Raw genomic sequence first — 24,314 nt, forward strand, 5'->3', positions numbered from 1 at the left:
TGGATGGACAGACAGATAGACAGATGAGAGATAAATGATAGATGATATAGATAGATAGAATGATGGATGGACAGACAGATAGACAGATGAGAGATAAATGATAGATGATAGAGATAGATAGATAAATAAATAAAAGTCCCTCTTATCCTTTTTCTTCCTCTTCTGTTTCTTCAAAGTTGGCCAGCATAACCCACCTTCCTTCCTTCCTCCCCCCTCTTTTCTTCTTTCTTTCCTTTCCTTTCCTTCCTTTCCTCCTCCTCCATCTCCTTCCTTCCTTCTTTCCCTTTCCTTTCCTTTCCTTTCCTCCTCCTCCATCTCCTCTTCCATCTCCTCCTCCACTCCTTCCTTCCTTCCTTCCTTCCTTCCTTCCTTCCTTCCTTCCTTCCTTCCTTCCTTCCTTCCTTCTTTCCTTCCTTCCCCTCCTCCTCCTCCTCCCTTTTCTCTCTCTCAGTCTTTCTCTCTTTTTAATTCATCAGCCACTTGGATCGTAGGCCCAAAGCAGGTGAGAGGCAGCTTGAGGTCGGATTGCTTGATTCTCATTGGATCCTTCGCTTTCGTCTTTGAAAATTCATGCAGAAAATCAAGATGACGATTTGGTGCATAACAGGTTCATCTTCCTCCTCCTCCTCCTCTTCTTGAACCTTACCAAACTTAGATTCTGGCTTTTTGAAATGTTTTGCAAAGCGTATTTTTCAACGAGGTGGGTTGTGGCACAATGAAGTAAAATTGGCTGTTTAGGATCATCTATAAAACTATTATTTTCATGCATTTGAAAATCAGCCCTAAGGGGAAAAAAAGTGTTGGTCCTTTAAGAGAGGTTTGATCCTGAGGTTTAGTGGGTAGTGCATAGTTTAGAGGCTGTATGTAGACCATCACTTGCCAAGTTGTGTGATTCTTCAACTTGTTTGGCCTAGGTCAGGGGTAGGCCACCTTGGCTCTTGTATGACTCGTGGACTTCAACTCCCAGAATTCCTGAGCCAGCATGGCTCAGCATGGAAACCTGTCCCTTTCCCCTCAGCATGGCTGGCTCAGGAATTCTGGGAGTTGAAGTCCACGAGTCATAAAAGAGCCAAGGTTGCCTACCCCTGGCCTAGGTTTTAGCAAGCCTTACTTTTCTCTACCCGTGGAACGGGAATAATATATATTGATTAAGGCAGTTATGTTTGGTAAAATGTGGACTCCAACTCCCAGAATTCCCTAGCCCGCCATGCTGGCTGGGGAATTCTGGGAGTTGAAGTCCACACCTCTGAAAGTTGCCCAGGTGGAGAAACATTGGATTAAGGAAATGTGGTCAGCCATTTCCGAATCTTGTTATAACCTACCAAAAATAAAGATGGATTGAAGTTCACTAGGGCTGTTAAAGGTTCGTGATATTCAGAATATCAAGGGAACGGGAGTTTGAAACCTGACTTTATCCTTCTTGTTACGTTCTTGAGTGGTTTGTCATGGCCTCCTTGTGACGGATGTGCTCCAGCTTCACTCTCGCCATCCCTGGATTTCCTGGTGGTGTCCCATCCAAGAATTCACCCAGTCTCACCACATTTAGCCTCTTGAGTTCAGGAAAGGCCAGTCAGGGGCCACCCCTTGCTCTGAAGCCTGAAGCTCTCATCTGGCGTTGGTTTCTGTTCCCAAAGACCCCGGTACGTCGTGTGGTCCTTGAAGAACAACCTCTATAACCGAAGAAGCTTCTTGGATGAAGAGCAAAATGTTTCAAGAAAGTCCAGTTGCCTTTGGGACAGCAGTGGCCTGAATGAATATAGACAACAAGCTCTATGTTTCTCCAGATTGATCCCCCGAGGTCAATGTGGGGCTGGCTTTGTCACCAGGGTGAGAGCTTACATTAAGCTAGCACCCATCCCAAAAATAACAACTGCGTTTATGGATCACCTTCCTCTCTCAGTGGGTTTGGACCACAGGGGAAGAGTGGCGTTTGGTATTTGATCTGCCTGGGAAAAAAAAAGTGTTATATGTAAAAGTCCCACAAGAGGGCATGGCAATATTTTGGGGGCGTTATGTATGTATTGTGTGTTCATATCTCTGTTATTTTATTTTGAAACTTTAGAGAAAAAAACCAGAGCTTAAAAGAGGAGAGTCTTTTTCTCAGAATCTTTCCCTTCAACAAACCTTCTTCTTTCCTTCTTTCCTTCCTTTCTTCCCTCCCTCCCTCCCTCCTCCCTCCCTCCTTCCTTTTTCCTTCTACTTTCCTCTCTCATTTCCTTCTCTCACTTCCTATCTTATTTTTTATTTTTTCTCTATTGCTTCTTTTTCCTTCCTTCCTTCCTTCCTTCCTTCCTTCCTTCCTTCCTTCCTTCCTTCCTTCCTTCCCTCCCTCCTCCCTCCCTCCCTCCTCCCTTTTTCCTTCTACTTTCCTCTCTCATTTCCTTCTCTCACTTCCTATCTTATTTTTTATTTTTTCTCTATTGCTTCTTTTTCCTTCCTTCCTTCCTTCCTTCCTTCCTTCCTTCCTTCCTTCCTTCCTTCCTTCCTTCCCTCCCTCCTCCCTCCCTCCTCCCTTTTTCCTTCTACTTTCCTCTCTCATTTCCTTCTCTCACTTCCTATCTTATTTTTTATTTTTTCTCTATTGCTTCTTTTTCCTTCCTTCCTTCCTTCCTTCCTTCCTTCCTTCCTTCCTTCCCTCCCTCCTCCCTCCCTCCTCCCTTTTTCCTTCTACTTTCCTCTCTCATTTCCTTCTCTCACTTCCTATCTTATTTTTTATTTTTTCTCTATTGCTTCTTTTTCCTTCCTTCCTTCCTTCCTTCCTTCCTTCCTTCCTTCTTTCCTTCCTTCCTTCCTTCCTTCCTTCCTTCCCTCCCTCCCTCCCTCCCTCCCTCCTCCCTTTTTCCTTCTACTTTCCTCTCTCATTTCCTTCTCTCACTTCCTATTTTATTTTTTATTTTTTCTCTATTGCTTCTTTCCCCTTCCTTCCCTCCCTCCCTCCCTCCCTCCCTCCCTCCCTCCCTTTTCCCTTCCACTTTCCTCTTTTATTTTCTTCTCTCACTTCCTCTCCACTTTTTTATTTTTCTCTATTGCTTCTTTCTCCTTCCTTCCTTCCTTCCTTCCTTCCTTCCTTCCCTCCCTCCCTCCCTCCCCTGCTTTTCTCCCTTCCCTTCCCTTCCCTTCCCTTCCCTTCCCTTCCCTTCCCTTCCCTTCCCTTCCCTTCCCTTCCCTTCCCTTCCCTTCCCTTCCCTTCCCTTCCCTTCCCTTCCCTTCCCTTCCCTTCCCTTCCCTTCCCTTCCCTTCCCGCTTTCCACCCACCTCAGCCATTAGCTCCCTGGGCCATCCAGCAGAGGATCAGCAGCCTTGGGCAGCCACCCAGCCACCCTCCACCCATCCACCCCTTCTCCCCTCCTCCTTCGGAAGCCGCATCTTTGATTCCACCACCACTCCTGCCTCCTTTTTACCTCTTCTCTGTGGCCTTTTGACCTCCCCCCGGAGCTACAAAAGTAAAATCCTCGGAGAAGCTCGCTGCGGGAATGTTAATGAATCCGCAGCACAAAGGCGTAAAGACTTTTACTTCAGTGGATTGGGAGGTGGGGAACTGGTGGGGGATGAGATGGGAGAGCCCTAGCATTATCTCCAGATCTGCCATGAAAAAACAAAATAGGAAGAGCCAAGATTTCTTTCCTTTCTTTCTAAAACGTTAGATCCTGCCACCTCTTCATTTGCTCACTAACTTGAGAGTTACCTGACGCTCCAAGGTTAGAAGACCTAATGCCAGGAAAAAGCAAAACAAAACAAAACAAAATAGCCCTTCAATCTTTAGGAAAGAAAATAGGGGGAAAAAGCAAACAAGAAACAAGAGCAATTTTCCATTGATTTCCTTGCTACAAAGCAAACAGAAGACGTCTTTTAATTTTTGTCTGTTGTTCCTTGCAAAAATCCAGGGTAGGATTAAGCATAAATTTAAGCAATGGCAGAAGTTGACTAATTCTTCATTGGTCTTGTGGCATGATTGTAAGTATGTTTACTTGGAAGTAAATTCCACAACCTTTAGAAGGTAAGTATGTTTCGCATTGCAGCTTCTGTTCTTCATTTGTGATTGAATAAGAAATTATAATATTCTTTTCAGGCCTAAAAAGGTTCTAAAGGAAGATAAGGGTTAAGATTGTGGCTTTTAAAAATGACAGCTGAACATCCCATAAGCTGGAAGCCGTGCCTGAAAAATAGATTTCTTTCTTTCTTTCTTTCTTTCTTTCTTTCTTTTCTTTCTTTCTTTCTTCTTTCTTTCTTTCTTTCTTTCTTTCTTTTCTTTCTTTCTTTCTTTCTTTCCTTCCTTCCTTTCCTTCCTTCCTTCCTTCCTTCCTTCCTTCCTCTTCCTTCTTTCTTTCTTTCTTTCTTTCTTTCTTTCTTTCTTTCTTTCTTTCTTTCTTTCTTTCTTTCTTTCTTTCTTTCCTTCCTTTCTTTCCTTCCTTCCTTCCTTCCTTTCTTCCTTCCTCTTTCTTCTTCTTTCTTTCTTTCTTTCTTTCTTTCTTTCTTTCTTTCTTTCTTTCTTTCTTTCTTTCTTTCTTTCCTCCCTTCTTTCTTTCCTTCCTTCTTTCTTTCTTTCTTTCTTTCTTTCTTTCTTTCTTTCTTTCTTTCTTTCTTTCTTTCTTTCTTTCTCTTTCTTCCTTTCCTTTCCCTCCCTCCCTCCCTTCCTTCTTTCTTTCTTTCTTTCTTTCTTTCTTTCTTTCTTTCTTTCTTTCTTTCTTTCTCTCTCTCTCTCTTTCTTTCTTTCTTTCCTCTCTCTCTCTCTCTCTCTTTCCTTTCCTTTTCCTTCCTTCCTTCCTTCCTTCCTTCCTTCCTTCCTTCCTTCCTTCCTTCCTTCTTTCTTCCTTTTCTTTCTTTCTTTCTCTTTCTTCCTTTCCTTTCCCTCCCTCCCTCCCTCCTTTCTTTCTTTCTTTCTTTCTTTCTTTCTTTCTTTCTTTCTTTCTTTCTTTCTTTCTTTCTTTCTTCTTTCTTTCTCTCTCTCTCTCTCTCTCTCTCTCTCTCTCTCTCTCTCTCTCTCTCTCTCTCTCTCTCTTTCCTTTCCTTTTCCTTCCTTCCTTCCTTCCTTCCTTCCTTCCTTCCTTCCTTCCTTCCTTCCTTCCTTCCTTTCTTTTTATTTTTATTTTTAGAAAATTTATATATCTGCCTATTCACTCGCAGTGAGAAGAATTTAAACATAGCGGAACAAAGAATAGGATATGCAAGCAAACAATCAAAGCTAAAATTACACCTATTTAAGGTCCAGCAAAATCAAAGCTGAAATTGGGGATACCTTGTTTATAGTTGTAGCAAAATTATACAAGCAATGTCACATTAGAGTTTCAAAAAACATGTATTGGAATTTATGGAGAAATTAAATTAGCAATACGTACTGGGACCCAGCACCAAAGAAGCATTAGAATATGAGAATGTTAAGATCACGTGAAATTCCAAAATGCAGACTGACAGATATGTGAAACACAACATACAGGTAAACCTCTATGATCTCTCACTAGGGATCTTGGAGTCCTAGTGGACAATCACTTAAATATGACCCAAGAGTGTGTGGCAGCAGCCAGAAAAGCCAACACAATCCTAGGCTGCATTAATACAGGGATAGAATCAAGATCCCCTGAAGTTCTAGTCCTGCTTTACAAAGCCTTAGTACGACCACACTTGGAATACTGCATCCAGTTCTGGTCACTGCAATATAAAAAAGATATTGAGACTCTGGAAAGAGTGCCGAGAAGAGCAAAAAGGATGATTTAGGAGGCTGGAGGCTAAAACATTCAAAGAACGATTGCAGGAATTGGGTATGTCTAGTCTAATGAAAAGAAGGACTAGGGGAGACATGATAGCAGTGTTCTTATATTTGAGGGGCTTCTACAAAGATGAGGGGTTCAAACTATTTTCCAAAGCACCAAAAGGCAAGGCAAGAAGCAATGGATGGAAACTAACCAAGGAGAGAAGCAACCTAGAACTAAGGAGAAAATTTTTAATAGTGAGAGCAAACAACCAATAGAACAACTTGCCTTCAGAAGTTGTGGCTGCTCCATCACTGGAGGCTTTCAAAAGGAAACTGGACACCCATTTGTCTGAAATGGTATAGGCTCTGCTGCTTCAGCAGGGGGTTGGTCTAGATATTCTCTGAGGTCCCTCCCAACTCTATTGTTCTATGTTCCTCCACTTAGGATTATAATTGGAACTGGACAATTCATTGCCACTTGTTGCTGCTGTTATGTGAAGCGTCAGGTGTCTATACCCAATTTTACAATGTTTTCTGTAACAGTTGTTAAATGAATCACCACGGTCGCTAAGTGAAATATCACATGATTGCAATTTGTGATCTTCCTTGCTGGCTTCCCAGTTGATGTTGCTTGCCAGACGTCAAAGGGAATCATGTGTCATATATGTGAGCAGCTTGCCAAGCAAAGACCAAAGAGACACTGTAATGGTTGTACATGTGAGGACCGGTTGTAACTTTTTAATGACATTGTAACTTTGAATAGTCATGAGTCAAGGACTACCTGTACTTAACACTACAATTCCTGAAAAAAAAAAGTTTTGGTCATCACAATATAAAAAAAGATGTTGAGACTCTAGAAAGTGTACAGAGAGGAGCAAGAAAGATGATCAGGGAACTGGAGGCTAAAACGGTTGCAGGAATTGGGTGTGTCTAGTCAAATGAATAATGGCAGAAAGTGAAGAGGAACTAAAGAGCCTCGTGTTGCGGGTGAAGAAGGAGAGTGCAAAAGTTGGGTTGAAACTGAACATTAAGAAAACCAAGATCATGGCATCTGGCCCTCTCAATTCCTGGCAAATAGATGGGGAAGAAATGGAGGTAGTGACAGATTTTATTTTCCTGGGCTCCAAGATCACTGCAGATGGGGACTGTAGCCAAGAAATTAAAAGACGCTTGCTCCTCGGGAGGAAAGCCATGGCAAATCTAGACAGCACACTAAAAAGCAGAGACATCACCCTGCCAACAAAAGTGCGTATAGTCAAGGCTACGGTCTTCCCAGTTGCAATGTGTGGCAGTGAAAGTTGGACCATAAAAAAGGCTGAGCGCCAAAGAATTGAGGTCTTTGAACTATGGTGCTGGAGAAGACTCCTGCAAGTCCCTCGGACTGCAAGGCGATCAAACCGGTCAGTCCTAGAGGAGATCAACCCTGACTGCTCTTTAGAAGGCCAGATCCTGAAGCTAAAACTCAAATACTTTGGCCACCTAATGAGAAGGAAGGACTCACTGGAGAAGAACCTCATGCTGGGAAAGATGGAGGGCAAGAGAAGAAGGGGACGACAGAGAATGAGGTGGCTGGATGGAGTCACTGAAGCAGTAGGCGTGAGCTTAAATGGACTCCAGAAGATGGTAGAGGACAGGAAGGCCTGGAGGAACGTTGTCCATAGGGTCGTGATGGGTCTGACACGACTTCGCAGCTAACAACAAAAGTCAAATGAAAAGAAGGACTAGGGAAGAACATAATAGCAGTTTTCCAATATTTGAGGATCTCCTACAAGGATGAAGTGGTCAAACTTTTCCAAGCACCTGAAGGCAGGACAGGAAGCAACGGATGGAAACTAATCAAGGAGAGAAGCAACCTAGAACTAAGGAGAAATTTCTGACAGTGAGAACAATTAATCAGTGAAACAACTTGTCTCCAGAAGTTGTGGGTGCTCCATCACTGGAAGCTTTCAAGAAGAAGACTGGACAGCAAGTTGTCTGAAATGGTCTCCTGCTTGAGCAGAGGGTTGGGTTAGAAGACCTCCAAGGTCCCTTCCAACTCGGTTATTTTGTTATTCTATCAGCCTGGGACTACAAAATCTAAAGGAAGTAGAATCCAACTACGAAAAATTGCTCTGTTGGGTGGATTTTCTGCTTATGCCAATAAAACAATAATGGTCATTGCAATATATCGTAGACTGTCCTAAAGGTAAATTTCTAAAAAGAGAGAGAGAGAGAGACAAGATTCACATCTAATACATACATAAATAATAAAATATGGCTTGTTCAAGGTAAATAATGGGCATGTGATCAGGAGGTTCTGCAAAACGCAGTAGATTGATGGATCTCTTTCGTTGCTTCCCATTTTATGTTCACTTCTGTGGAAAGAGTATCCGGATTTTAATTCTCTGTTTGTTAGCCAGGCTTGTAAATAATACTTGCAGTCCAGTTATTCTCCTTTTTCTACTTGTTAAAACTGACTCCAATGTAAAACGCCTGCATTTTGATATTGGGGAGGTGGGTGTGGTTACGCAACCCCACAGAAATAAAAACCCATACGGTTAGGATATCAAATTTAGTAGTTGGAACAGAAAAGTGTACAATGGGCCAGGACACACAATTGTAGTTGATTGCTTGGAAACTGATTCATGCATGATGCAGTCTGCTGACTCATAATTTATAATAATAATAAGTTGGAAGGGACCTTGGAGGTCATCTAGTCCAACCCCCTGCTAAGGCAGGAAACCCTATACCATTTCAGACAACTGGCTGTCCAGTCTCTTCTTAAAAACTTCCAGTGTTGAAGCATTCTCAGCTTCTGGAGGCAGGTTGTTCCACTGGTTAGTTGTTCTAACTGTCAGGAAGTTTCTCCTTAGTTCTAGGTTGCTTCTCTCCTTGATTAGTTTCCATCCGTTGCTTCTTGTCCTGCTTTCAGGTGCTTTGGAGAATAGCTTGACTCCCTCTTCTTTGTGGCGGCCCCTGAGATATTGGAACACTGCTATCATGTCACCCCTCACCCTTCTCTTCATTAAACTACACATACCCAATTCCAGCAGCCGTTCCCTATATGTTTTAGCCTCCAGTCCCCCAATCATCTTAGTTGCTCTTCTCTGTACCCTTTCTAGAGTCTCGACATCTTTTTTACATTGTGGTGACCAAAACTGGATGCAGTATTCCAGGTGTGGCCTTACCAAGGCATTGTAAAGTGGTATTAGTACTTCACTCATGTATGAAGAGAGCTGTAGTTGGTTGCTGTAGGTATGAAGGGGGAGTATCCCTTTTTCCCGCCTTTTTCTTCTGTGTGTTCTATATACTGTTTAGGTTTTTTTTACCACATGCTATTCCTGTGTTCCTATCTTGCTTGCTTTACATATAAATGTAAAATACATTTATTCATTTAAAACTACAAGTTCGTGCCAGTGTCCCTGGCTTCATTTGGACACCTGGTGTGCAATTCCCTGACACGTGCAAAATGCATGTTAAACAGATCCCATTTCCAAAAATGTCTTGTGGGTCTTTCCTTGGTTTACTACACAAAATGTTACCAGAGTTATCAGAGCAGAAGAAGAGGTAATCTAATAACCTCAAGAAAGATGGCGGTTTCTCCTGCTTTGCCGATGCCCATCCTCGACCTTCAACATCTTTTCAAGGTGGAGCACCTGGATGGGACATGAAACTAATCAAGGAAAGAAGCAACCTAGAACTAAGGAGAAATTTCCTAACAGTGAGAACAACTGACCAGTTGAATGGCTTGTGGGTGCTCCATCACTGGATGCTTTCGAAAAGAGACTGGACAACCGTTTGTCTGAAATGGTACCGAATCTCCTGCTCGAGCAGAGGGTTGGACTAGAAGACCTCCAAGGTCCCCTCCAACTCTGTTATTCTGTGATGCTTGTGGTTGTTGTTGTTAGCCGCAAAGTCGTGTCCGACCCATCGCGACCCCATGGACAACATTCCTCCAGGCCTTCCTGTCGTCTACCATCTTCTGGAGTCCATTTAAGCTCACGCCTACTACTTCAGCGACTCCATCCAGTCACCTCATTCTCTGTCGTCCCTTTCTTCTCTTGCCTTCAACCTTTCCCAGCATTAGGCTCTTCTCCAGCGAGTTCTTCCTTCTCATTAGGTGGCCAAAGTATTTGAGTTTCAACTTCAGGATCTGGCCTTCTAAAGAGCAGTCAAGGTTGACCTCCTCTAGGACTGACCGGTTTGATCGCCTTGCAGTCCAAGGGACTCGCAGGAGTCTTCTCCAGCACCAGAGTTCAAAGGCCTCAATTCTTTGGCGCTCAGCCTTTTTTATGGTCCAACTTTCACTGCCATACATTGCAACTGGGAAGACCGTTGACAGGGTGATGTCTCTGCTTTTTAGTGTGCTGTCTAGATTTGCCAAGGCTTTCCTCCCGAGGAGCAAGTGTCTTTTAATTTTGTTGGCTACAGTCCCCATCTGCAGTGATCTTGGAGCCCAGGAAAATAAAATCTGTCACTACCTCCATTTCTTCCCCATCTATTTTCCAGATTTCTTCCCCATCTATTTTCCAGGAATTGAGAGGGCCGGATGCCATGATCTTGGTTTTCTTAGTGTTAAGTTTTAAGGATGCTTAAATCTTCCTGCAAAAGGCTGAATTTTTCAAAGGGGTTGAGGGCAACAAAGGCTGGGACTCCAGCCTACGCAAAGTGGTGGGTCCATCCAGATTCCAACCCGCATTAAAGGCCTCCCGAAGACACCTATCTTGTCTTTCTGTCTATCTGTCTCTTCTTTCCTCTTCCTTCCTTGCTCCTTTGGATTTGAGTCATCTCTTGAATGCCAACCCCCCACCCCCACCCCCCTGCCCAGTTTCCAGGGAGGCCTACAAATTGCCTGAATGTAACAGAGACGTGAACCGAAGATGCCTTTGATTTCTCCTGGAGGGTGGGTTTCTCCCCCTCCCCCCCAAATTTCCTTCCGGCCATGCAGTTCTCTCTCTCTCCCCCCCCCCGTTTTGCATTGTCTTCTGCCATTTCTTCCCCTCCCCTTCTAGTTTGCACAGCATTCAGACACCAGAGGAGCTGGAAACGGAGCCAGAGGGGGCTGGAGTGTGTGTGTGGTGTGTGTGTGTGTGTGTGTGTGTGTGTGTGTGAGTGGGTGAATGAGCCTGGCAGGGATGAAAGCTTTGACTTCTGATTTGGGGAGGGGAGCGGAGAGGAGGGGTTGTGGTATAGGTTGAGATGGAAGGCAAGCCTCTTGCGCTCAGCCCGGACCGATGATTGGATGGGCCTTGGATTGCAGGATTTGGGAGCAATTCTTAGAGGAAGAAACAAACAAAGCACTACATGTTGGTTTGGAAGTGAACAATCACTGAAATATGAGCCAGCCATGTGCTGCAGCTGCCAAAAAAGCCAACGCGGTGCTAGGCTGCATCAACAGAGGGATAGAATCAAGATCACGTGAAGTGTTAATACCACTTTACAATGCTTTGGTAAGGCCACACTTGGAATACCCCATCCGGTTTTGGTCGCCACGATGTGAAAAAGATGTTGAGATTCTAGAAAGAGTACGGACAAGAGCAACAAAGATGATTAGTGGACCGGAGGCTAAAACATATCAGGAACGGTTGTAAAATAGGGCAAAACTCACTTAACCAATGTCTCACTTAGCAACATAAATTTTGGCCTCAATTGTGGTTGTATGTTGAGGACTACCTGTTCCTGCCTTGAGTTCATTTTTTTGAAACTGAGTCTCTAAGGAGAAAAGAGCAGGATGTAGTCCATCTCTGCTCTATAGATAGCTCCCCAGTGACTGCTCATAGTTGCAATTTCTTCTTCTTCTTCTTCTTCTTCTTCTTCTTCTTCTTCTTCTTCTTCTTCTTCTTCTTCTTCTTCTTCTTCTTCTTCTTCTTCTCCTCCTCCTCCTCCTCCTCCTCCTCCTTCTCCTTCTCCTTCTCCTTCTCCTTCTCCTTCTCCTTCTCCTTCTCCTTCTCCTTCTCCTTCTCCTCCTCCTTCTCCTCCTTCTCCTCCTTCTCCTCCTTCTCCTTCTCCTCCTCCTCCTCCTCCTCCTCTTCCTCTTCCTTCCCCTCCTTCTTCCTCCTTCCTTCCCCTCCTTCCTCCTTCCTTCCCCCCCCAATTGTTCTAAAAACAGGGTCCCCCCCCCACTTCCTACACCTCATGCTTTGCCAGTTCCAGAGATGGACCACTTACTCTGGTTAACGAAGGCAGAAGTACCAGTAAAAGAAAATATTTGTAGCTCCAGGTTGAAATGCGGGGTCTTTGGTGGACTCTGAGCTTGGGTGTTTTCTTGCAGACATTTCATTACCCAAACTAGGCAACATCATCAGTGCTAGGCAGAGGCTGATTCTACATTTACCATTCCACTTTGTGCGGTGACAACCCCTTCTTCCAAACCCCATCCCTCACGCTACTAAATGTCTTTTTGTTAGCTCCAATAACAGAGAGAAGTTCTATTGCCTTGTTTGGGTAATATGAGTATTGGGAAGTTTGTAATTAAAAATAAAATAAAAATAGGGTTGGTTGAACACATCCTTCTTGACCCAAAAATGAAACAAGGAATGAAAACTTCAAACAGGTGGAGGGAGATTTCTTTCTCTTTCTTTGTATTTTTTATGTCTGGAGCCAAAATATTAACTAGATCTTCACTTCAGAAAAGGTGAGATGACCCTCGGAGAACTGTTAGAGGTTTATCTACCGAGACAAAATATTTTCCCTATTAATGATTAGCAAAGTTGGTCTCAAACTTTTGGCACTTGTGGGAAAACTTTAATTAAACTCTTCAGTCCATGGTGATTTAATTAAGGTTAGGATCTCCAGTCTCCACAGGGATGGAGATCCCTCTTTTATCTTTTTCATGCTGGAAAAAAATGTCATGTCTAGTTCTTTCTTTCAAGAAAGTCTACATAAGGGTGAAGGTTAAGATCAGACAGAGTACCAAAAAGCTATCCTTTAGCCAAGGGAAGGGGGCAACTAGTTTTTAAGTTTATCCATCAAGGTGTCTAACCCAACTCTTTGACTCTTTAATGCTGGCTGAACTGACCCTCAGCAAAACTGTGAGTATTTGCTTGTATATATTTGGGAACAGCAGTGAAAGTTGGACCATAAAAAAGCCAAAGAATTGAGGCCTTTGAACTCTGGTGCTGGAGAAGACTCCTGCCAGTCCCTTGGACTGCAAGGCGATCAAACCGGTCAGTCCTAGAGGAGATCAACCCTGACTGCTCTTTAGAAGGCCAGATCCTGAAGCTAAAACTCAAATACTTTGGCCACCTAATGAGAAGGAAGGACTCACTGGAGAAGAGCCTAATGCTGGGAAAGATTGAGGGCAAGAGAAGAAGGGGACGACAGAGAATGAGGTTGCTGTATGTCAGGGGTGTCAAACTGCCAGCCTGTGGGCCGGTTGCATCATGTGGACTCCAGGTCCACCCCAGCTCCGGCAATGGGAAAAAAAAGTTGCGATATGTCGTGACATGCCAGATGATGAGGCGAGTTTGACACTCGTGCTGTATGTGAAGTGGAGTTACAAAATTTAAGTTCAGCTTTGGTGTGTGTATTAAATAACTTTTTTTTAGAGTAGTGGAGTACTGAGCATCAGTTATTTGATTAAATTGAGATAGACAGCAGACACAATAAAAAGAGAGAAATGTAAACAATTCTAAGCTTGAGGCAGGAATCAATATGTCTATGGGACAAAGCCTGAAGTTGTGTCTTCACTAGGCAACCTTGAGAAAGCAGAGTCTTGATTTCAATTACATATCAATATTAAACTGCTTAACAACCCATCTTGTAGATAGGTATGATGAACATATCACATCTTTTGAAATAATGAGGCTATCTGCAGAAAAGAGAAGAGAATAGAACAGAACAGAATAGAATAGAATAGAATAGAATAGAATAGAATGCAAAAATAGAATAGAATAGAATAGAATAGAATGCAAAAATAGAATAGAATAGAATAGAATAGAATGCAAAAATAGAATAGAATATAATGTAATATAGAATAGAATAGGGAATGGAAGAGGAGAGGAGAGGGAGAGAAGAGAGAATGGGGATGGAATATAATATTAGAATAGAATAGAATAGAATAGAATAGAATAGAATAGAATAGAATAGAATAGAATAGAATAGAATAGAATAGAATAGAATAGAATAGAATGCAAGAATAGAATAGAATAGAATAGAATAGAATAGAATAGAATAGAATAGAATAGAATAGAATAGAATAGAATAGAATAGAATGCAAAAATAGAATAGAATATAATGTAATATAGAATAGAATAGGGAATGGAAGAGGAGAGGAGAGGGAGAGAAGAGAGAATGGGGATGGAATATAATATTAGAATAGAATAGAATAGAATAGAATAGAATAGAATAGAATAGAATAGAATGCAAAAATAGAATAGAAAGAATAGAATGCAAAAATAGAATAGAATAGAATAGAATAGAATAGAATAGAATAGAATAGAATAGAATAGAATGCAAAAATAGAATAGAATATAATGTAATATAGAATAGAATAGGGAATGGAAGAGGAGAGGAGAGGGAGAGAAGAGAGAATGGGGATGGAATATAATATTAGAATAGAATAGAATAGAATAGAATAGAATAGAATAGAATAGAATAGAATAGAATAGAATAGAATAGAATAGAATAGAATAGAATAGAATAGAATAGAATAGAATAGACAGAGTTGGAAGGGACCTTGGAGGTCTTGTAGTCCAACTCCCCTGCTCAGGCAGGAGACCCTACCCCATTTCAGACAAGTGACTATCCAGCATCTTTTTAAAAGCCTCCAGTGATGGAGCACACACAGCTTCTGAAGGCAAGCTGTTCCACTGTTTGTCTGTTCTCACTGTCAGGATTTTTTTCTTTAGTTCTAGATTCTGTGTAGGTTTTTATCCCTCGACTGGCTTATAGACATGAAGCACTGAATGAATGTATGTTGTAGACAGAGGGTGAAGAGTTAGAAAGAAGGGAGGATTAAATGAAATAAATCAGGCTGCACTATATTTCAGTAAACACTTCCTTATCTTTGATGAAGGCAGTAACATCTTATTCTGCTTCTGAAATATATTTCCTGTCTGCTATTGAAAGAAGGAAGTGGGTATGGTGATACGTTAGCAGAGAGGAAGGGTTTATATGGAGATAATTTGTCCAGGTACAAATGCTCAGATTTTAGTAGGTTTTTATCATCTGTTCTCTCTTTAGGTTGAACGGGTGGACTTCTTCGTTCCCCATTGCAATGGGAGGCCTCAACCAGACTGTGACCCATTTCATGTTCTTGGGACTGACCAATAACCGGAGCCTGGAGATGGTTTTATTAGTTGTTTTCTCCATCCTCTACTTACTTATTCTTGTGGGCAACCTCCTCATTGTAGTGACGGTGGCTTGTGACCGCTGCCTCCACACCCCCATGTACTTCTTCTTGGGGAACCTCTCTTTCATTGACATCTGCCATTCCTCTGTCACAATGCCCAGGATGCTTTTTGACTGCTTCTTCCACCAGAAAGTCATTTCTTTCGGGGGCTGCATCACCCAACTCTTCTTCCTTCACCTGTGTGCTTCGGCGGAGATCTTCCTTCTGACCATCATGGGCTATGACCGTTGTGTTGCCATCTGCTACCCTTTGCAGTATGTAAACCTGATGAACATGAAGATCTGCGTGTGCCTGATTGGTGCTTTGTGGGTGGGGGCAACTATCCACTCCCTGATCCAGACTGTCCTCACCATCCATCTCTCTTACTGTGGCCCTAATGTCATAGACAGCTTTTTCTGTGATATTCCTCCACTCATGAAGTTGGCTTGCACGGATACCTACTTTATTGGTGTTCTCATGATATCCAGCAGTGGTCTGATGTCGCTACTTTGTTTCGTGATCTTGATAGCGTCCTATGCCATCATCCTTATCTCACTGAGAGGGCAGACAGCTGAGGATCGTCACAAAGCCTTCTCCACATGTGCTGCCCACCTACTTGTGGTGGTCTTGTTCCTGGGACACTGTATTTTCATCTATACTCGCCCTGCTTCCAGCTTCCCAACAGACAAACTGGCTGCTGTCCTTTACACAATGGTGACCCCTTTCCTCAACCCTGTGATCTACACGTTGAGGAACAAAGAGGTAAAGCATTCCATTAAGAAACTCTGGAAGTGGAGAAAGATCTTGGCCAGGAGATGAGTTGGCCATCTTCCTTGTGTAGAACAAAATAAGTCAGCATATGGAAAGAGAAATTTTATGGAAAGATTGATTATGTTCCGGCAGATGAGATATCTTAGTTTTGTAAGCAGTGGTACAAGAAGCTCATTCTTCCATATTTGGAGACCTAGGAAGCCTGCTAACTTTCCATGAATCCATGAAGGTGCTGTAATAAGTGGACAATTCAATATTTCATCCCTTTGGGACATGAACAAGCTAACTGACTAAAGACTATCATGCAAACAGTTGGGCTAACTGACTAAAGACTATCATGCAAACAGTTGGTGACAAAAGCTTTAAACTAGGATCCTACATTGCCCTGAAGATGGATTGGATCTGTTTCTCCATAGGCAAGAGAGAGGAAAGAGGCAGAGATCAGAGACCTAAGAAATTACTGAAAGAAGAACATATTTTGGTGTTTTTTTTTTTGCCAACCAAAGAAAATGAATGACTTTGGGTGCTGAACACAATCTTCAGTTTTAACCACTGGACAAAAAGCCACATTATTGGCTTTTAGTAGCTATTGTCCAAAAAGTTGTATTTTAATGTATTAATACTCTGTCATATAATTCTATATAATATTGATTTATATATTTACAGTATGATTATTTATAATGGGGCCAGCTGCTTTTTTAAATTAGGTTTGCTTGTTTGACATGTATCCCACCAGAATCTAACCACTGTTGACAACTTTTGTACTGTACAATATAATAAATATTTTAAGAATCTATGGTATAAGAAGAAATACTGATGATGTTACCTAGTTGGGTCATGAAACGTCTGCAAGGAAACAACCAAACTCAGAGAACACCAAAGATCACCTCCTCCTCCTCCTCCTCCTCCTTGCAAACCCACTACCCTCTAGCATTGATGGTGTTACCTTGTTGTGTCATGAAATTTCTGCAAGAAAGCAACCAAGCTCAGAGAGTATCAAGGACCCCACAGTCCTCCTATTCCTCTCCACAAATCCCACTCCCTTCTAACACTGATGATGTTACCTAGCTGGGTCATGAAATGTCTGCAAGAAAACAACCAAGCTAATAGAGCACAAAGGACCCCACAGTTTATTCCTGAATTACAAATACAGGTGAAACTCGAAAAATTAGAATATCGTGCAAAACTTCATTTATTTCAGTAATGCAACTTAAAAGGGGAAAATAATATATGAGATAGACTCATTACATGCAAAGCAAGATAGTTCAAGCCGTGATTTGTCATAATTGTGATGATTATGGCGTACAGCTCATGAAAACCCCAAATCCACAATCTCAGAAAATCAGAATATTGTGAAAAGGTGCAATATTCTAGGCTCAAAGTGTCCCACTCTAATCAGCTAATTAAGCCATAACACCTGCAAAGGGTTCCTGAGCCTTTAAATGGTCTCTCAGTCTGGTTCAGTAGGAATCACAATCATGGGGAAGACTGCTGACCTGACAGTTGTGCAGAAAACCATCATTGACACCCTCCATAAGGAGGGAAAGCCTCAAAAGGTAATTGCAAAAGAAGTTGGATGTTCCCAAAGTGCTGTATCAAAGCACATTAATAGAAAGTTATGTGGAAGGGAAAAGTGTGGAAGAAAAAGGCGCACAAGCAGCAGGGATGACCGCAGCCTGGAGAGGATTGTCAGGAAAAGGCCATTCAAAAGTGTTGGGGACTTTCACAAGGAGTGGACTGAGGCTGGAGTCAGTGCAAGAGCCACCACACAGAGACAGATCCTGGACATGGGCTTCAAATGTATTCCTCTTGTCAAGCCACTCCTGAACAACAAACAACGTCAGAAGCATCTTACCTGGGCTAAAGAAAAACAGACCTAGTCTGTTCCTCAGTGGTCCAAAGTCCTCTTTTCTGATGAGAGCAACTTTTGCATCTCATTTGGAAACCAAGGACCCAGAGTCTGGAGGAAGAATGGAGAGGCACACACTGCAAGATGCTTGAAGTCCAGTGTGAAGTTTCCACAGTCTGTGTTGATTTGGGGAGCCATGTCATCTGCTGGTGTTGGTCCACTGTGCTTCATTAAGTCCAGGGTCAACGCAGCCATCTACCAGGAGATTTTGGAGCACTTCATGCTTCCTCGCAGACGAGCTTTATGGGGATGCTGACTTCATTTTCCAGCAGGACTTGGCACCTGCCCACACTGCCAAAAGCACCAAAACCTGGTTCAATGACTGTGGGATTACTGTGCTTGATTGGCCAGCAAACTCACCTGACCTGAACCCCATAGAGAATCCATGGGACATTGCCAAGAGAAAGATGAGAGACATGAGACCGAACAATGCAGAAGAGCTAAAGGCCGCTATTGAAGCATCCTGGTCTTCCATAACACCTCAGCAGTGCCACAGTCTGATAGCTTCCATGCCACGCTGCATTGAGGCAGTAATTGCTGCAAAAGGGGCCCAAACCAAGTACTGAGTACATATGCATGCTTATACATTTCAGAGGTCCGATATTGTTCTATGTACACTCCTTGTTTTATTGATTGCATGTAATATTCTAATTTTCTGAGATTGTGGATTTGGGGTTTTCATGAGCTGTAAGCCATAATCATCACAATTATGACAAATCATGGCTTGAACTATCTTGCTTTGCATGTAATGAGTCTATCTCATATATTAGTTTCCCCTTTTAAGTTGCATTACTGAAATAAATGAACTTTTGCACGATATTCTAATTTTTCGAGTTTCACCTGTATTTTCTTTTATCAATATTCTAACTTTCATTGGCATCTTGGATAGCAGACGAAATGTACTGATCTCTTAGCTGGGCAGTGGGTAGGGGTGGGTGTGGGTGGGTGGGTAAGAGATTATGATGAGGCTGATTGGCAGTTAATAGCAATTTTGTACCTATTATTTGAGCAACTACTAATAAATGTTGAACACTTAGTTCAGGGGTCTTCAAATGTGGCCCTTTTAGGACTTGTGGACTTCAACTCCCAGAATTCCTCAGCCAGCATGCCTGGCTGATGAATTCTGGGAGTTGAAGTCCACAAATCATAAAAGGGCCAAGTTTGAAGACTCCTGGCTTAGTTGGTCACAAGAACGCATTACCCCAAAGGAATCAGAAAGCCAAGTAATGTTTAACATGATTTGATTCTAGGATGCTATAAGCAGGAAAAAAACCACAATTAAGACTAGAAGTACTGTTGCTAAGTAGGGTGGTTGTTAAATGAGTCATGGATGATTTATCATCTTTTTTGCAAATCACTGAATCACATGGTTATTAAGTGAACCCATTTACTTTGCTCAGAAGCCATTTGGGAAAGTTGGGACAGCGCAACGGTTGCAAATAATGCCAAATTTTGACCACTTGACCATGGGGGTGCTGCAATTGGTTGTATGCGTGAAAAAAACTGGTCATGTGATTTTTTCCAGTGCCGTTATAACTTTGAACAGCCACTAAACAAATGGCTGTAAGCTGAGGACTACCTGTATCGCCAACCCATGACATTTAAATATCCTTTTTGAGCTCTTCATGGCTGCTCTATCCTGTGTTAGTTTGCACCGCATTACTTGCTGTTCCTTACAATTGATGGTGGATCCTAAAATGCAAAAGCGATAATGACAATACCTTTGTTATCAGTTCTAAAGCTGGTTGCTCTCCTTTAATGAACTCATTAATCAAAGAGATTCCTATTGCTCTTACCACCCATTTGTGCATTGAAGACAGGGAATTTTGATATAGGGCTAACATACACAACGAAACATGGTTCAATTAAGTGAAGAAAAAGTGCAGAGAAGAGCAACAAAGATGATCAGGGGACTGGAGGCTAAAACATATGAAGAACGGTTGCAGGAATTGGGTGTGTCTAGTTTAATGAAAAGAAGGACCAAGGGTGACGTGATAGCAGTGATCCAATAACTCAGGGGTGGCCCCAAAGAAGAGGGAGTCAAGCTATTCTCCAAAGCACCCGAAGGCAGGACAAGAAGCAATGGATGGAAACTAATCAAGGAGAGAAGCAACCTAGCACTAAGGAGAAATTTCTTGACCGTAATGACAATTAATCAGTGGAGTGGCTTGCCTTCAGAAGTTGCAAGTTTTTAAGAATAGGTTGGACTGCCATTTGTCTGAAATGGTATAGGTCTCCTGCTTGAGAAGGGGGTTGGACTAGAAGACCTCCAAGGTCCCTTCCAACTTTGTTATTCTGAACTATAGTCTTTATCTGCAGCATCTTATTTGTAAGATAAGATTTATATCTCTGCATTTTTCTAGGAGTTTAAAGCAATTTACGTTTCATTCCCTCTTCCAGTTTCTATCCACAACAACAACCCTGTGAAGTAGGGTGAGAAAGTAGTTTGGTATAATAATAATAATAATAACAATAACAACAACAACAACAACAACAGGAAACCCTATACCATTTCAGGCAAATGGCTGTCCAGTCTCTTCTTAAAATCCTCCAGTGTTGGAGCATTCACCACCTCTGGAGGCAGGTTGTTCCACTGGTTAATTGTTCTAATTGTCAGGAAGTTTCTCCTTAGTTCTAGGTTGCTTCTCTCCTTGACTAGTTTCCATCCGTTGCTTCTTGTCCTGCTTTCAGGTGCTTTGGAGAATAGCTTGGCTCCCTCTTCTTTGTGGCAGCCCCTGAGATATTGGAACACTGCTATCATGTCACCCCTCACCCTTGTCTTCATTAAACTACACATACCCAATTCCAGCAACCGTTCCTTATATGTTTTAGCCTCCAGCCCCCTAATCATCTTGGTTGCTCTCCTCTGTACCCTTTCTAGAGTCTCGACATCTTTTTTACATCGTGGTGACCAAAACTGGATGCAGTATTCCAGGTGTGGCATTACCAAAGCATTGTAAAGTGGTATTAGTACTTATTTATTTATTTATTTATTTATTTTATTGGATTTGTATACCGCCCTATTCTTGTAGGACTCAGGGTGGTTTACAGGGCAGTTAAAACCATGAATACAAAAAATTAAAAACAATTAAAACAATTAAATTAAATTCAAGCCCCAAGAGTAAATCTAAAACCCAGTTAAATTAACAACCCCACAGTCTGGACCAAACAGCTCGAAGAGCCAAGTTTTCAGGTCCCGGCGAAATGAGCGAAGGTCGGGGGCAGTCCTAAGTTCTGTGGGTAGTTGGTTCCATAGGGCAGGCGCACACACAGAGAACGCCCTTCCCCTGGGAATAACCCGCCGGCATTCATTAACCGGCGGTACCCTGAGAAGGCCCTCCCTGTGGGGGCGCACAGGACGATGGGAAGTTGATTTCACTTGATTTTGATTTTGATTCTATCCCTTTGTTAATGCAGCCTAGCACTGTGTTGGCTTTTTTGGCAGCTGCAGCACACTGCTGGCTCATATTGAAGTGATTGTCTACTAGGACTCCGAGATCCCTCTCACAGTTACTACTATTGAGCAAGGTACCACCTATACTATACCTGTGCATTTGATTTTTCCTGCCTAAATGTAGAACTTTACTTTTTTCACCACTGAATTTCATTTTGTTAGATAGTGCCCAGTGTTCGAGTCTGTCCAGATCCTCCTGTATCTTAAGCCTATCTTCTGGAGTATTGGCTATTCCTGCCAGCTTGGTGTCATCTGCAAATTTGATGAGTTCCCCATCTATCCCCTCATCCAAATCGTTGATGAAGATGTTGAAGAGCACTGGGCTCAGAACAGAGCCCTGGGGCACCCCACTACACACTTCCTGTAATGTAGTGGGTCCAACGCAAGGAAGAGATGCCAGCCGGAGTACGTGTTCAGCTCTTTATTGTGGGGAGTTCCATACTGGAGAACAAGGGCTACCTGGCCTCCTTATATACCTTATATACCTGGCCAGGTAGGTGGCCAGCCAACTAGGTTTCCTGCTAAACCATCCAGGCCAATGCCCCCTAGTGGCTGCTGCTATGCAGATGCCTGCACCTGGATACATAACACTTCCTTCCATGTAGATGCAGTTCCATTGAGGACCACACGCTGAGTATGGCCTGTCAGCCAGCTACGAATCCAACTGGTGGTGATGCTGTCTAACCCACATTTTTCTATCTTATCAAGTAGTAGGTTGTGATCTACTTTATCAAATGCCTTACTGAAGTCCAAGTAAATTATATTTACAGCATTCCTCTAGTCCACTAATTTTGTCACTTGGTCAAAGAATATAATAAGATTTGTCTGGCATGATCTGTTTTTGATAAACCCATGTTGACTTTTAGTGATGACTTTGTTTGCATCAAGGTGTTCACTGATTTGTTGTTTGATTATCTTTTCCAGAATCTTCCCAGGTATTGAGGTCAGGCTGATAGGTCTGTAGTTTCCTGGATCTATTTTTTCCCCTTTTTTGAAGATGGGAACTACATCAGCTCTCTTCCAGTCCTCTGGTAGTTCCCCAGTGCTCCAGGATCTTTAAAAAATATAGTTCAGTGGTTCTGAGATCACGTCTGCCAGTTCCTTGAGAACTTTGGGGTGTAATCCATCTGGTCCTGGTGATTTGAATGCGTCTAGGCTGGACAGGTACTATACCTGTGCATTTGGTTTTTCTTGCCTAAATGTAGAACCTTACTTTTGAATTTCATTTTGTTAGAATAGAATGCAATAGAGTGGAGTGGAGTGGAGAGGAGTGGAGTGGAGTGGAGTGGAGTGGAGGTAGAGTAGAGTAGAGTAGAGTAGAGTAGAGTAGAGTAGAGTAGAGTAGAGTAGAGTAGAGTAGAGTAGATGGAAGTGACCATGGAGGTCTTCTAGTCCAACCCCCTGCTCAGGCAGAAAACCCTATAACATTTCAGACAAATTGTCCAAACTGGTTTATCCAGAAAGAGTAAAGTCCAAATTGACCTGTGTTCTTTATTTGCAGTGAACCTCTGCATGTCATGATGGACCCATGCCTTCTGGTACAATTAAGTTTGCCTATTAATTCTTACCAAACTTTCCTTCAAACTTCTGATACTCTTGGGGAAATCTTTAATTAAAGATTCAAGCTCCGTGGTGTATTAATTACAGTCAGGATCTCCAATCTCCCAAGATCTTCCCTTTTTTCGGTCCTCCTTGAGTTTCCAAGATATCTGGAAGGTAATTGATTGCTTATTTTCAGAGAATCTAACATTTTATAAAAGAGAAAGAGCCAAGATCAGATGGTGCTTATGAAAGCCATCTCCCCAGCTAGCTGAAGAAAAAAAAAAGATGGACAAAGAAGAACTCCTAAAGCTTTCTGTGTGATCTTCTTGTTTCTTACCATATCAGGTAAACCCACTCTCTTTCTTAGAACAATTTAAATTTGAATCATAAAGTTATATATTAATAAGCAGATTTTGATCACCTAAGGGAAAAGAAAGGTTAATGCAATCAAGATCTTGGAGGTCTTCTAGTCCAGCTCCCTGCTCAAGCATTTCAGACAAGTGATGATTCAGTCTTTTCTTAAAAATCTCCAGTGACCTTCCCCCCTTTGTGGCAGCCTCTCAAATACTGGAATACTGCTATTATGTCCCCCCTTAGTCCTTCGTTTCTCTAGACTAGCCAAACCCAAATACTTATGACTAGCCAAACCCAAGCTTTTATGGGTCGTAGATTAATATTAGAAGAACAGAGTTGGAAGGGACCTTGGAGGTCTTTTAGTCCAACCCACGTATGATGGCTTGGTTTCTTCCTGTATTACACTCAATCAAAAATGAAGCAGATCATTATCGGGCTCAGGGAGATGTATGAACCCAGACCGGAAGCATCTTGAAAAAGACACATCTCTTTTTCAAGACATGAGATGTTGGAACCACGATAATGAAACTCACGTCTTGATGAATAAGGAATCAGAGTTTTAGAGTAATTTGGAAGAAGAAGATTCAACAGAGTTTGGACCAGCCCTTCCAAGCTTCAGCAGAAACAAAAACAGCTTAGACAGCACAGAGAAGGTAAATCCTGCCTATGACTTGTACATTTACAAGTCCTTTCCCATTGACGGAAGTCTGTTCATGGCCACCACGTAGGTTCCAGAGTGGTGCAAATTACCCCAGAGACTTTCTTTTTCCATATTATACTTTTTATTAATTTGTAATATAAAATGCAAATAGACGCAAAAGCAAATAGTAGGAAAAATAAGGGAGGGAAAGGGGAAAAGAAAAAATGTGTAGAAATGAAGGGAGAAAACAAACACAAAGAAGGTGTTGACTTTTGACTCCCTCTGGTGCAGTAGAATAAAACAATAACATTAAACCTCAACTTTTTTACTTTAACATAATCGTATAAACTAGCCATTTCTATAAGAACAAACCTATCTAACCAGTAAAAGCCAAAATCAAAGTTTCATTTTTTCCCCCACCTCGAGCACAAAGTCCAGAAGTGATTTCCAAGTAGCAATGAAAGTAATTGTGTTTTTTCTCCCCCACTTTGATAAAGCAATCAAGTTAGCCATCTCTGCTAACTCCATCCACTTTGGCAGCCATTCCTCAATTTCCACACATACACACTTGGAGATGTTTTGAGCAAACTATAGTATTTCTCTTTCTTTAGGTTGAATGTATGGACTTCCATCTGTCCTGTTCCA

At 42.2% G+C, this 24,314-nt stretch overlaps 1 protein-coding gene across 1 annotated transcript; it reads left to right on the top strand.

The window, feature by feature from the left end:
• Positions 1-14,885: 14,885 nt before the first annotated feature.
• On the top strand, positions 14,886-15,818 carry LOC308676404 (olfactory receptor 4E2-like; the record flags this gene model as incomplete). Its single annotated transcript, XM_081342217.1, has 1 exon — positions 14,886-15,818. One exon carries the CDS (start codon positions 14,886-14,888, stop codon positions 15,816-15,818), a length of 933 nt encoding a protein of 310 aa, XP_081198343.1.
• Positions 15,819-24,314: the final 8,496 nt, after the last annotated feature.

The sequence above is a fragment of the Vipera berus genome (genome assembly GCF_964194415.1).
Source record: "Vipera berus genome assembly, chromosome: W".
Lineage (NCBI taxonomy): Eukaryota > Metazoa > Chordata > Lepidosauria > Squamata > Viperidae > Vipera > Vipera berus.